This window comes from Vulpes lagopus, chromosome 16 (genome assembly GCF_018345385.1).
Source record: "Vulpes lagopus strain Blue_001 chromosome 16, ASM1834538v1, whole genome shotgun sequence".
Taxonomy (NCBI): Eukaryota; Metazoa; Chordata; class Mammalia; order Carnivora; family Canidae; genus Vulpes; species Vulpes lagopus.
In genome coordinates this window covers 58,390,800-58,405,786 of record NC_054839.1, presented here as the reverse complement: position 1 = coordinate 58,405,786, position 14,987 = coordinate 58,390,800, and the positions used below count along the sequence as shown (strand labels likewise).

Genomic DNA, 14,987 nt, shown 5'->3' with positions numbered 1-14,987 from the left:
ATTGCTATCCAAGTGGTTCCCTTTCCCAGTGTCTGCAAAGCTGGTCAAAAGAAAAGTACTTGTGTGATAAACACGGCCAATGTGAACCAAAATATTTGCATGGCATCAGGAGAAACTTTGGTCCGTGAACTTGACCAGCCTGGTCTCATACGGGCATCCCTCTTGATGAGATTGTGCTGGATAAACATCCTTCCCAGCTCTTCGGCTTCTCTGCCCTACTAATACGTTTTCGTGATCACAAGCAATTGCATTGTTTCAGGCGGTCAGATCACAATACCATTGATCGGGTAATAGAATTACTCTACTACTAATAATAGGAATCACAACCACAAACGTTCATATCATACTTTATGATTTTCTAAGTGCTCTTAATGGGCATTATGTCTTTCATCTTGGAGTCTGGGCCTGGAGACACATCTGCTACCTCGGTTGATTTGGATGGATCCCAAGCTCTGTCTGGAGGAAAGACTACTTCAGCTGAGTGCTGATGTGAGGCTTTTTTTATATTGACTTTGGGTGGTTCCATCTCCAGATGGTGACCTTTTGGTCACCACATCCTCAAATTCTAGAGGCTTTTACTGGATATAGTCCCCACTTTACCAATTATCATTCCTCCTGAGGTTGTTAAGGCAGATAAATGGGGTAATACTAATAATAACAAATACTCGAGTGTTCAGTGTACAGGGCAGTGTCCTAAGTGCTTTACACACACGCCAGTTCACTCAGTCCTGGTAGCTGCCCCAACTCACAGGACGGCCCTGGCCTCCTCTGCCCACTGGTGCAGGGAGGACTAAGACCCAGGAAGATGAGGTAACTAGTCCCCTCGCCAATAACTGGGGGAGCTGCGACCTGAAGCCAGCAGACAGACTCGGGACTGCATGCTCACGGCAGGTAGATCTGTGAGGGCTTGTTCACTCTTCCCTGACCGAGTTCTCCACGCACCATCATCCAGCCTCAGGAGCACCTGGTGGGCCTCAAGGCAGCTCAAGGCAGCCGCCTCCCTTGTGGGGAAGGCAGGCTCACACAGGTCTGGCCAGGGTGGGTGGGGGTGGGCCCCGTGGTCCAGGGTGGGCCGGGGTGAGCCACAGTGGGTTGGGGTGGGCCACGGTGGGCCAGGGTTGGGGGGGCAGGGTGGGCCGGGGTAGGCCCCGGAGGGCCGAGGTGGGCTGCGGTGGGGCAGCGGTGGGCCAGGGTGTGCCAGAGTGTGCCATGGTGGGTTGGGGTGGGCAGTGGTGGGCCATGCTGCGGTGGCCCAGGATGGGGGGAGCTGGGGTGGGCCGCGGTGGGGCTGGGGTGGGTCCCAGCAGGCCGCAGTGGGCCGGACTGGGCCACGGTGGGCTGCGGTGGCCGGGGCTGGGCCACGGTGGGTTGGGGTGGGCTGGGCTGGGCCGCAGTGGGCCGCAGTGGCTCAGGGTGGGCCCGGGTGGGCCAGGGTGGGCCGTGGTGGGCCGCGGTGGGCCGCAGTGACCCGGGCTGGGCCATGGTGGGTCGGGGCGGTTCCCGGTGGGCTGCGGAAGCTTGGGTGGGCCGCGGTGGGTCGGGGTGGGTCCTGGTGGGCCGCAGAAGCTCGGGGTGGGCCGCGGTGGGTCGGGGTGGGTCCCGGTGGGCCGTGGTGGGCCGCGGTGGGTCGGGGTGGGTCCCGGTGGGCCGTGGTGGGCCGCGGTGGGTCGCGGTGGGTCCCGGTGGGCCGTGGTGGGCCGCGGTGGGTCGGGGTGGGTCCCGGTGGGCCGTGGTGGGCCGCGGTGGGTCGGGGTGGGTCCCGGTGGGCCGTGGTGGGCCGCGGTGGGCCGCGGTGGGTCCCGGTGGGCCGTGGTGGGCCGCGGTGGGTCGGGGTGGGTCCCGGTGGGCCGTGGTGGGCCGCGGTGGGTCGGGGTGGGTCCTGGTGGGCCGTGGTGGGCCGCGGTGGGTCGGGGTGGGTCCTGGTGGGCCGCGGTGGGCCGTGGTGGGCCGCGGTGGGTCGGGGTGGGTCCCGGTGGGCCGTGGTGGGCCGCGGTGGGTCGGGGTGGGTCCTGGTGGGCCGCGGTGGGCCGCGGTGGGCCGCGGTGGGTCCCGGTGGGCCGCGGTGGGCCGCGGTGGGTCGGGGTGGGTCCTGGTGGGCCGCGGTGTGTCAGGGTGGGCCGCGGTGGGCCAGGGTGCCCCTGCTGCGGGAATGAAGGCCCGCTGTGCCGGCCCACGCAGAGCAGGGGACTGGCTCCTCCTGCGGTGCGGTCAGGGAGGGCTTCCGAGAGGAGGCGACAGGCCGCTGAAGCCCGGGGGGCAGGCCCAGGCGGCCCAGACCCAGGGCAGAGCCTGCCGCGACTCCCGACGAGCCCGGGCAAGTCCGTGCGGCGCTCCCGGAGCGGGGAGCGGCCCGGGGAGGCTGGGGAGGCAGGGCCCAGGCCCTCGCAAGGCTCCGGGGCTTCACCCCAAGGGCCTCGGGCCACCTGAGAAGGGGGGGGCCCTGCGGAGGGCAGGGAGGGGCAGGCAGAGGTCTGGGGGCTGCAGTGCTGGGGGGCAGCGGGGCTGCAGCAGGGCTGCACTGGGTCCAGGAGGGAAAAGGAGCAGGACCGTGGGCGCGGAATGTGCAGGCCGGGGTGGGGGGTGTGGGGGGCAGGGGGCCAAGGTCTCCATTTGCACAAGGTCTTCATCATGGAAACCGGAGTGGAGCACGGAAACAGGAGCAGGTGTGCGGCCCCGGGGGCTCTGTGAGGAGCGGCTGCCTTGGGCCCCGGCCGTGACCCCGGGTCCTGGGATCGAGTCCCGCATCCGGCTCCCCGCAGGTGCTTCTCCCTCCGCCTGGGTCTCGGCCTCTGTCTGGGTCTCTCAGGAATAAATAAATAAATTCAAAAAAAAGGGGTGGGGGGAGAAAAGAAAAGATAAGAAAAAAAGAAAAGAAAAGAAGAAAGAAAGAAAGAAAGAAAGAAAGAAAGAAAGAAAGAAAGAAAGAAAGAAAGAAAGAAGAAAGAAAGAAAGAAAGAAAGAAAGAAAGAAAGAAAGAAAGAAAGAAAGAAAGAAAGAAAGAAGATTTGGGTGTGGAAATTGACGGATTGATGGATCGAATTTCAGGGGTGTTGACACAGAAGGGCATGTGCTGTCCTCGAGGCACCTGGCTTGCACGGGTCAGGGAGGAGGAATTGGGCTACAGAGTTTCTCTGACTCTGAGATGGACGTTTTTCATATTTACTACTTCCAAAATTAGAATGTGGCTTAAAAAAAAACTGGTTTTTTTTTTTTTTTTTTAGAAATAGTGTTTTAACAGTGAACTATAATCGATGGTGTCTTAAAATAGACAATAGTCTGTAAAATAAGATTATTTCATAAAAACGTAACTAATATGTATTTACTGGCATTTTGAGAAATCAGAGAAGGGAAGCCTTTAAAAACACCCTTTATCTTTAAAAGAGAGAGAGAGAGAGAGATCATCTTTAGTGAAAGTACAATTCAGCAGCAGCACCAAATTTTGACACCATTGCCCAACTGGTAAAGTTCAAGTAATGAGGCTTTCACCACAAGTCTTAGGGGCTTGAGGTGCCTGTTCTAAGTCCAGACCATTTCTTGCTCCAGAATTGTGCCTGCGTGTTAACTTGCTGAGCCACCTGTCTCCGCGTTGCAGGTATGCTTGTCAGCCTTCCATAGAACAAGGTGCTTTTGAAGTTCAGCCCGGCATCCGTTTCCCCTGAGCGTAAAATGCTGAATCTTTTCCTGTAACTATGGCAGCAGAGTGTCCCCTACTCACCCCACCTACCGCCCCACTCAGCCACAGAGGTGGGGCAAGAGCTAAAGAAAGAGTAATGTTAGTTTAGGAGAAGAAAAAGACTTAGCAACATCCCTTTCTCAAATCCTACATCATTTAGTCTCTGAGTTGTTTTTTGGCCAAAATACTATCTTCCATTGTTAATTTAATATTCATAACTGTGTATAAAGCCTTCCCGATTAGATTTTTGTTTAGCAGGGGAGCAAACAACTATAGCTACTCCCTACAACCCTTGGTTCCAGAATCTTTACCTGCCTTTCTGCTTCGCTTTCACCAGATCATTCTGGAGCCTTCGATCAAGGCCTAGGTCTCACCCAGACCACCACTTAGCACTGCCAAAGCTCAAGGGAACTTTTCATTGGAGCAAAATATACATAGCATAAAATTTACCATCTTAAGCATTTTAAGCATGCAATTCAGTGGTATTAAATAGATTCCTCACACTACGCAACTATCACCCCCACCCATCTCTCAAGGAAACTTTTACAAATTTTGCAAGCCATCCTTGTGCAGAGGCCATGCTAATCTCTGTTTTGTTCCAATCTTAGCACGTGTGCTGCTGAAGCAAGCACTTGCCAGAAAACTTTTAAAAACAAAACTTTACTTCCAACTTGTGTATGAGGCCGGCATTACCCTAATACCAAAACCAGATAAAAATACTACAAGAAGAAAATTACAGATCAATAGCTCTCATGAACCTAGGTGCAGAAGTCATCAACAAAATATTTAGCAAATTGAATCCAACAATGTCTAAAAGAATTATAGACCACGACCATGTTGGATTTATTCCAGAAGTTCAAGGCTGGTTCTACATTTGAAAATCAACCAATGTAATCCACCACATCACTAAAGAAAAATAATCATATGATCATATCGATCGATGCAGAAAAAGCATTCGACAAAATCTTACACTTATCTCTTACAAGAACTCTGCACAAAATAGAGAACTTTCGCAACATGATAAAAAAAAAAGAAATCATCTATAAAATCCCACATCAAACATCCTATTTTATTGTGAGAAACTGTATGCTTTTTTTTTTAAGGTCAGGAAGAAGTCGAGATGTCCTCTCTCACCGCTCCTAATGAACAACATACTAAAACCCCTAGGTCGTGCAGTGGGACAATAGAAGGAAACAAAATGTAAACAGACCAAGAAAAAGAACCAAAACAGATCTTTACTCAGAAACAAAGGTCGGCACCTCAAGTCCCTTTTAGAATTTGTAGACTTTCTTTATTGCATATTTGTCTTCTGTTTCGAAGATTTCTACACTTATTTGTATTATTGCCTTCCTTCTATTTTCTTGAGTTTCAGTTGCTGTTCTTTTTCTAGCTTCGTAAGATGGAAGCTAAACTCACGTGGACTTTCAATTTTTGTTCTTCTCAAATATGTACACGTAAAGCTATGAATTTCCCTTTCAGCCCTGCTTTATCTATATCCCAAATGTTTCGGTATGGCACATTTTCATTATTATTCAGTTTAAATTAATTGATTTATTTATTTAAAAGATTTACCCACTTATTCATGAGAGACACACAGAGAGAGGCAGAGACACAGGCCGAGGGAGAAGCAGGTTCCCTGCGGGGAGCCCGATGTGGGACTCATCCAGGACCCCGGGATCATGCCCTGAGCCAAAGGCAGGTGCTCAACCGCTGAGCCACCCAGGGGCCCTTAAAATAGTTTATAATTTCACTGCAATTTTTTTCTTAGACCTACAAGCTATTTAGAAATGTGCTGCTTAATTGTCAAACACATGGGGGGTGTCTAGTTATCTTCCTGTTACTGATTTCTAGTTTGATTCTCCTGGGGTCAGAGAACACATTTTTTATGAGTTCACTCTTTAGGAATTGTTTGAGACTTGCTTTATGGCCTAGCAGATGGTCCATGTTGATAAGGGTTCATGTGCTCTCACAAACAGCATGTATGTGGCAATTGTTAAGTATAAAGTTCTGTAATATGTCAATTATGTCAATTTGATGATTTGTGTTGCTCAAGTTTTCTATATTTTTGCTGATTCTTTGTCTGTTTCTTTTATCAGCTATTTAAAGAGGTGCTAAAATCTTCTGTAATGATTATTGGTTTATCTATGTCTTCTTTTGGTTCTGTCAACTTTGCTTAATATATATTGAAACTATGCTACATTTTCCACAAATTAGTTATACATTATAAATTATTAGGTGCACACAAATTTGGGGCTGTTTTATCTTATGTAGACTGATGTTTTTATCATTATGAAATTTCCCTTTTTAATCTCTAGAAATAGTTCTTCCCCCAAAGTCTTTGTTGACTGATATTAATAAAGCTCTACCAGCTTTCTCTTGGTTAGTGTTTATATGGCATATTATTTTCATTCTTTTTTCTTTAAATCTTTTTATTTTTATATTTAAATTGAGTCTCTAGTAAATAGCACATGGATTTTGCTTTTTTTTTTTTTTTTTGGATTTTGCTTTTTTATCCAAAAGCAATTTTGGTCTTTTAATTGGAGTAATGATCTATTAAGATTTAATGTAATTCTTGAAATGTTTATATTTACTATCTTGTTATATGTTTCCATTTCTGTTCTTTACTGCTTTATTTCTCCTTTTTTGGTAGAAGAATCAAGTTTTTTTTTTTTTCCCCTCCTATTTTAGCTTACTGGTTATTAGCTTTTAGAGGTTCTGGGTTATTTCATCTTTTTTCTAAAAGGAGGGCTGATGGTACAGGCCAATCACCTTAATCCTGTCAAGGGTTGTTCTAGGCTTTCTTAGGGTTGGTCCTTTTGGGTTTACCTTCATTACCAAGCTATGGTCTTCCTGGAGTCTCAGTCAGAGATTTGGGTATTGCTATTCCAAGTTGGTGAACCTTGTACCCCACCCTCAATCTGTTCAATTCCATGCTGCTGCAGAATCTTTGTACAAAGCGTTCTGTTAGCTTTCCGATAGTCACGGCTATGCTGGCTTAGTTTGGGAGTTAGCAAACACCTCAATAGGAGATTGCTCCTAGCCTGTCGGTTCACTTGTCAGCAATTCCCCCCTCTGTGAGGTTTTACCACCTAAGTCCCAGCCACTTTGGCAACTTTGAACTCCAATCTGTCTCCACAGCCCAATCGAAGAATAGAGTAGCTACCACTTACCCTATTCCTTGCCCTGTGAATTGGGCTGGGGTGAATACAGAGCTCACCTACTCTTAGGGATTGTCTGCATTGGTTGCTCATCAGTGCCTTCAAATGCTTGTGATATGTATTCCTCCTTTTTTTTTTTTTTTGAAGATTTTCTTTATTTGTCAGAGAGAGAAAGCACAAGTGGGGGGAGCGGCAGGTAGAGGGAGAAGCAAGCTCCCCGCTGAGTCTGATGTGGGACTGGATCCCAGGATCCTGGGATCATGACTTGAACTGAAGGGAGCCACCGACTTAACCGACTGAGCCACCCAGGCATCCCAGCTTGTGTTATATATTCTGTGCGGCTGATAATAGCTGTTTTCAGCAGGGTAGTTGGTTCAGTACAAGCTACTCAGTTATGGCTGGAATCAAAAGTGTTCCCCTATTACAATTGGATACACTCTATGTTATAAATAAAAAATCTAAAACAACTCAAGAGTTCTAAGATCTAAAAATCTAAGAGAACTATACGACCATCCTCAAGTATTTCCAACTTGGCATTCTGTTTAGATCCAGTGCCCTTCCTTTCTCATCTTCAGCTTGGTTCTTTGGCCAGAGCTTTGCATTTGGACTGAGAAAATGAAGGTTTGGTTCCTAGACTTCTATATAACAATTATGTGATCCTGGACAAATCTCTTCTTTTTACCACTTCAGTTTTGTCATTGGTCAAGGAGGATAACCATTACTGCCTGCCTACCTTAAGTCTTTTCAGGAACAAGCAGGACAAATACTTGCCCTGTCTTCCTGACAGAGATGGTGTGAGATCAGCTTAATGTTGAAAGCAAGGTTCACAGGCTGCCATCCCCATACACACGTGGGAGCTTTCACAACTTTCAGCTCGTGGACAATTTCTTCTCGTGCTCTACTTTTCTTTTTCTCATCTTAATTAGAGCTGTGAATTAGACACAAATGTGATTGCTGTTTCTTCTGCCATCTGGGTCAGACTGTCCTGCCTAACCCCTAGAATAAAAAAGAATGCAGGTGTTTGAGTGGATGTTGGTTTTGGGAGAGCTGGCTGGCCAGGTGACTCTGACCAGAGACTACTTCCTAGAGACAGGCCGTGGAGGAACCCAAACTATCAGAAGGGTTTTGCTCAGCATGGAAACAGAACATAAAACGCCATGAAACACTGAATGGCATTAAGCTTGGACAGCCAGATGGGGATGTTGTTAGAAGTGCAATTACCTTTTAGCTGGAATTTTGGGGCCTAATGAGACAAGGCTTCAGTGGCACAGCTCCATTTTGTCTCTGACTCTACTTTTTCTAGTTTTTATCCCTGACTAATCCCTTTCTGGTGGGTATAGCCTCTTTTAGGTATTTTACTAAAGTCAGCCTGGTTGGTGTCTTGTCCTTTCAGGGTCACTTCACATCTCTGCTCAGATGCCTTATGTGCTCAGTTTACAGGTTGGCTCTTAGAGCGTTGCTGCTTTTTGTTCCAAAATTTGGGGAAAGGACCTTATTATAACCTCTGTGTCTAGACCTACTATAACTCCAATGTACCAGGTTCTTTATATATTTGATCTTTACACCAGTCTGGAAGGTTATCACTTTCCTTTTACAGATTTGGAAACTAAGGATCATAGAGGCTAAGGCATCTGCCCAAGGTCACAAAGTGGAACATTACACAGAATGTTCAAATTCAGGTACGACCTCGAATTCAGAGTTCTGCCTTTTGGGGCTGCTGCAGCGTAAGTACTATGTGGGTGAATCATTCCAAATTCTCATGTCACCTATAGAAGAAAAAAGACCTAAAAAAAAAAGTGATTGAGTCAAACAAAGAACCCTCTGGTCTAGCATACCTTCATGTCTTTCTACCTTAATCCATGTTTCTCCTTCTAGAATTCTGCTCATATCTACCGGGCACTTACGATGTGCTAAGAACACATAGTAATACAAAGACACAAAGCCTACATTCAAGTAAGAGTTTGAATAGATATAACCTCTAGAGAAGGTAATTTAACAACATTTTTCATCTTTCAAATGTGCAGAACTTCTGACCTACTTTAGGAATTACTCATGTGCACCTAAAGCCTACAGTGTAACTAAGAATAATGACAAATGTATAAATAAATGCAAAATATACAGTCTCAAATTGATATAAGTATGTAAAGGGAAAAAAAGGACTGCTATCACTCTGGTTTCTACTAGAACCAGTAGTGTGTGTGTGTGTGTGTGTGTGTGTGCACGCGCGCGCACATGTGTGTATTTATTATTTATTTATTTATTTATGATTATGAGAGAGATATTTATTACAAGGAGTTGGCTTATGCAGCTGTGGAGCTGGTTAGACAAGTCTGAAATCTGTAGGGCAGGTCAGCAGGAAGGGAAGGCTGGAAATTTTTGATCAGGGGCTGATGCTGCAATTCCACAGCCTGAGTTTCTTTTCCCTCAGAGAAACTTCGGTTTTGCTTCTAGGGCCTTTCAACCGATTGGATGGGGCCCACTTAGATTATCAAAAAAGTATTCCCCTCCACTTAAAATCAATTTAAGTAGGTTTTAATCAAATATACAAAATACCTTCACCTACATTAGTGTTTGACTGAATGACGGAGTACTATAGCCTAACTCTAGCATAAAGTGAACCAGCACAAGAGGGCAAAATATCAATAGAAATATTAAATATAGATTATCAACAAGCTATAGTCATATGCAAAATCATTTAAAAAGACGGTTAAAGTATGTTACTAAAGCATATATTCAATGAAAAGAAACAAAAAATCTAAGTCAAAGTGTCTTGAACAATAAATTTATTAGTTTACAACATAGGAAAACCAGAAATAGGGTGGAGTGCTTTGGCTCTGGCCATCTTTTTGGCTCTCCATCCTTTGCTGACTCAGTTCTCAGGCTGCTTGATAGGGTGGCTGCAGCAGTTCCAGGCCTTGTCTGCATGAGGAAGAGAGAAATCATATCTTCCTATTACTCTTTGAAGAGTGGGAAACTTGAAATGCCTCTGGCAAAACTCCTCTCAAATCTCATTGGCCTGAATTGGGTCATGGGTCCGTATTAGGGCTAGTCTAGAGACTAGTGAATACCATGCGCTAATAGACTTAGCCTGAGTCGGTCAGTAGTAAGGAGAAGGGAAGGTTATGATTGCCCTAGACCAGGGCCTCCCAACCTTTTTGACAAGTAATGATGCACGTATGGCTGGCAGACTAGAATGGCTCAAAGTGAGCGCCTTGGGTCTCCAGACCTCCCCAGGGTCCACCTGGTTGTCTCAAGGGATAAATATCTCTGTACACCAATGGGAAGCAACTTGCATGTTGGGTTAGACCAGTTGGGAATCACCCCCTAGGGAAAGGATCCATCCCCAAACTGTGAGACTTCTACGCAGTGGGGGAAGAGTGGACTGGTTAAGTAAGGACACAATGGGTTGTAAGGAGAAGGGACAGGAAGGGTCTAGGAATCAAGGATGTTTCCCAAGGTTCTGGTGTCAGAAACTAGGTAGACGCCAGTGGTGAACTAGACCTGGATTTTACTGGCTCACAAGAGCAAATTGTCTTGTGTCCTGTCCCAATTCTATACTAAGTGATGGGAATATTTATGTCACAGAAACTGACAAATGCTACAAATCATTGTTTTCCTCTAGAAATCAGTTTTTAAACCTTTACCAGCACCTGAAGGGCCCCAAGACAGATACACTGGAGGAGGAACAGGCTTGGCTTGTATCTCCCTATTGGGAATCCTGCTCATTTTTTTTTTTTAATTGAGGTGAAATTCATAGAACATAAAATTCACCATCCTACTCATCCCTTTTGAAGTTTATTCAAGCTCATGGTTGTCGCTTCTTTATTCATTATCATAGTTCATTTTTGAGAAGGTAACACATTTACATTCAGAAGGTACAAAGAAATATCCAATGAAAAGCGTCCCTCTGTTTCTGTTCTCCAGTCATCCAATTTTCTTTCCTTAGAGAAAACCCAGGGTAATGGATCTTTTGGTATTCTTTCTGAAAATTCTTGAATACATCAATCCTTAGACTATTTTTAAACACACACAGCTCTGACCTTGTTTTTCTTCATCTAACAAAACGTATCAGGGATGGTTCTATTCCAGTACATATAGAACCTCCTTATTTTCACATTCACATACAAGCAGCTACTCTGAATGACTTTGAACATACCCCTTTTTGCATGTGGATGTATCTGTAGGACCAGTTGTGAGTAAGGTTGACCATCTTTTTATATGGTCATGGGCCATTTCTGTATCTTTTTTTTTTTGTAAACTATCTCCTTCGGTCTTTTTCCATTTATTCTATTAGATTTTGGGGTACTTTTATTTTTTTATTTTTAATTTTTTAAACTTTTTATATTTTTATTTATTTATGATAGTCACACAGAGAGAGAGAGAGAGGCAGAGACACAGGCAGAGAGAGAAGCAGGCTCCATGCACCAGGAGCCCGACGTAGGATTCAATCCCGGGTCTCCAGGATCGCGCCCTGGGCCAAAGGCAGGCGCCAAACCGCTGTGCCAACCAGGGTTCCCTTTGGGGTACTTTTTTTTTTTTATTTTTATTTATTTATTTTTGATAGTCACACAGACACAGAGAGAGAGAGAGAGAGAGAGAGAGAGAGAGGGAGAGGCAGAGACATAGGCAGAGGGAGAAGCAGGCTCCATGCACTGGGAGCCCGACGTGGGATTCGATCCTGGGTCTCCAGGATCGCGCCCTGGGCCAAAGGCAGGCGCCAAACCACTGCGCCACCCAGGGATCCCTGGGGTACTTTTAAAATTAAAATTTAGCAGTTCTTGTATCTGAAGGAAATTGTCCTCAAACACCTTTTTTTTTTTTCTTCCTGTTTTGTCATTTATCTTTTGGCTTTGTTTCTGGTGGTTTTTTTTCTCATGAGGGTCTTTATGTTTGTTTTTAAAATTTTTTTATATAATTGAATCAACCAGTTTTGTGTAGTTGAATTTTTTATGGCCTCTTGGTTTTATGTGATACTTCCTCACTCCAAAAATCATCAAAAAACTATTAAAAATGCAACCCAATTTTCTCTAGTACTTTTACATTTTCATTTTTATATTTAAATCTCTGCTTCATATGGATTTTGTTCTACTTTCTATGTGGCCATACAATTTCCTCAATCACCAAGGTGTTGAGCAATCCACCTTTTCCTCTGCTGTTTTGAAATGTCACCTTTAGATATTCATTTATAGAAGAGAGAATTGGAAGGGTTGGTACCTGCCATGTAGACAAAAGAGAGCCAGCCTTTGCTGTCTTTGGGAAGTGACAGTACAGGCATACAGCCACCTGCTTGACCCGGTAGATTTCTGTTTGCTTTAATTTCCTATTTAGAATTTTGTGTAGTTGCACCTGAGTGGCTCAGTGGTTGAGCATCTACTTTGGGTCCAGGGTGTGATCCCGGGGTCTTAGATGGAGTCCTGCATCGGGCTCCCTGCGTGGAACCTGCTTCTCCCTCTGCCTGTGTCTCTGCTTCTCTCTCTGTGTCTCTCATGAATGAATGAATGAATAAATAAATAAATAAATAAATAAATAAATAAATAAATATCTTTAAAAAAAAGATTTTTGTGTGTGGAGGGGATGGGGCAGGTAACACACAAGTTCTTAGGACAATTGGGAAACAGATATATATATAAATAAATATATATATTTATATATATATATTTATATTCTTGTCTTCTGAGGAGGAGGGGGGTCATACAAATGAGAGCAGAAACTGCAGAACTAAGCCACTTTTTGCTTTCAACTACTTGGTTACTTCCTCCCTTTATCAAGAAGTTCCGTGTCTACTTCTTGGGTAACATCGATTTTGCTATTATTATAACTGCAGAGAACAAAAACAGGAATGGTGAATAACATATTAAATAATCTCTTTCAGAGAAAGTAAATTTCCTACCCATAAAGAAAACATTTTGACCATGGTTTTGGAGGCTGGAAGGGTTCCTCCTAACCAAAGCTAATCTTGGCTCGGGATCTATAGACGGTGACACTGTCAACGGTCATTGTTTATGAGGTCAGGAAAAGAAAAAAAAAGGAGGAACTGCAGATAGCTGACGGAGTGGCCGGAGATTGTGACTCGGTCACATGCTGGTCTCCAGAAGTGGTCTCAGACCAGCGCACAAGGCCCTGTTGGTCTGCAGGGGTGAACGGCCTGGGCAGTTTGCTTATTCTTTGTTGCATCTTCTCCACAGAATGGGGTCCTGAGCTGCTGAGCGGAGCTTGGAGAGGACAGGCGGCCTATTGGCATCCCCACATCGGGGGGGAAAAAGGCTTGGCCAGCCAGAGCTTGAAAATACAAGTAACTCGGCCACCCAAAGTGCTCCTCAGTACCTGCAGAACCTGGGGTGGCCTTCCCCCTTCTGTCCACATACTCTGCTGACGTGGCACCCGAGTCACTTCTTAATCCCTTGTGGGGTCCTTGGTGTTAAAATTTCAGTTTGATTTCACTTACTCCTGTTTGGGTGGGATAAGGGAGGCCAGCCAATAGGAGAGGCTCACTGTGTTGTCCCAAGCCCACAGAGTGACTTTGGGCTCCGTTTTACATCTTCTCCCACAAGGGAAATCTCAGGGAGAGTGAAAATAAAGAGCAACCTATGGCATCTTTGGTTGCTGTGTCCCCATGGTAGGTTATTGATCAGGACTGATTTTAGCCTAATAGAAGCTTATCATTGGAGGAGGTAGAGAAATCTTGTCCTTGGTCTTGTTTTTTCCAAACCCCAACTCACCTCTTACTGCCTTCTCACACTTAATCATTACTTGTTAAAAGGTCTTGTGGCCCTTAGCACTTGACACACAATTCCATCACTCTTAGGGTCATGAGACAGGGGTCAAGACCTTTTTTCCTATCATAGCTACTAGTCCATCAAGTAAAAATGGCAAACATGCTGGCTTTAAGTAAAATATTAAATCTAGTTATGTAAGGAAAAGATAGGGGCACCTGGGTAGCTCAGTCAGTTAAGTGTCTGCCTTCAGCTCAGATCATGATGCGGGGGTGGGGGGTGGGGTGGGGGGTGTCCTGGGATTGAGTCCTGTGTTGGGCCCCCTGCTCAGTGGGAAGTCTGCTCCTCCCTCTCCCTCTGCTCCTCCTCCCTGCTCATGCTCTCTCTATCTCTCACTTACTGTCTCTCAAATAAATTTTAAAAATCTTTAAAAAAAAGAGACAAACCATCAAGCATAGTATAAACACAAATAGCATTCTTCAACGCTGGCTTCTTGAAGAGGAGAAGAAGGGGAATGTATTAGCAGAGGAAGGTGGGAGAAAAGAAAGACGGGATATAGGAGGAGGCCACGGATTCAGTGGACAAAAGCAACAGTGTTGGCTCTTGTATATGCTCCCCTTTGAAGTGTCAGAATATTAAAACAACTATTTCCAGTTTTCCATTGCTTTCATTCTTAACTGTCGGTTTCGACTGCGGCAACCAAATCAACCTCCTCAATGAAATAATTTTCTAACCACAAAGGCAAGAACTAAAGTTAACTACCGAAAAGTCGTGTCAGAAGCCAGGTGTTAAGGGCTGATGCCCCAAATTCATACACTATGGCCCTGATCCCCAGTGCGATGGTGTTGGGAGGTAGGGCCTTTGGGAGATAATCACGTTAGATGCGGTAATGAGGCCGGAAGCTTTATGATGGGATAAGTATCTTTATAGGAAGAGGAACACAGGCAGCTTACTCTCTCCCCGTGTACACCTCAAAAAAGAAAAAACGGCCCTATGAAGTCACAGTGAGAAAATGGTCATCTACAAGGTAGGAAGGGTTCTCAGCAGAAACCGAGCCTGTTGGCACCTGCATCTTGGACTTTCACCCTTCAGAACTGCGAGAAATAAATGTCTATTGGTTAAGTCACCCAGTCTATGGTATTTTGTCATAGCCACCTGAGGTGACTAAGATACCAGAGAATTGGACAACCACCTATTGGCTAAAGGTCATGGTCATAGTAGGGTTGGGGGGATGGACTATGTGTGTTTGCTCGGATTCTTCATGTGAAAGTCCTCTCAAGGATTCTGACTGTCTCCGCATTTTGCCATAGGCCTCTTCAATGCCAGGCTGCCCGTAATGCGCAAAGGAATGAGTCACTAATGATGGAAGGTCAGGTTCCACACCACAGAAGAAATCTGTTTCTCTGCGGGGAGGGAAGAAATTTTCCATTTCTTTTTTGTCTG

The 14,987-nt window shown here is 45.4% G+C and overlaps 1 protein-coding gene and 1 pseudogene across 1 annotated transcript; both read right to left on the bottom strand.

The window, feature by feature from the left end:
• Window positions 1-1,019: 1,019 nt before the first annotated feature.
• On the bottom strand, window positions 1,020-2,627 carry LOC121476927 (basic proline-rich protein-like). The gene has a single exon (XM_041731068.1). The coding sequence runs from the start codon at window positions 2,625-2,627 to the stop codon at window positions 1,020-1,022; it is 1,608 nt and encodes a 535-aa protein (XP_041587002.1).
• A 1,579-nt stretch (window positions 2,628-4,206) lies between these two features.
• LOC121477224 lies at window positions 4,207-4,305 on the bottom strand (annotated as a pseudogene).
• Between the last annotated feature and the right edge of the window lie 10,682 nt (window positions 4,306-14,987).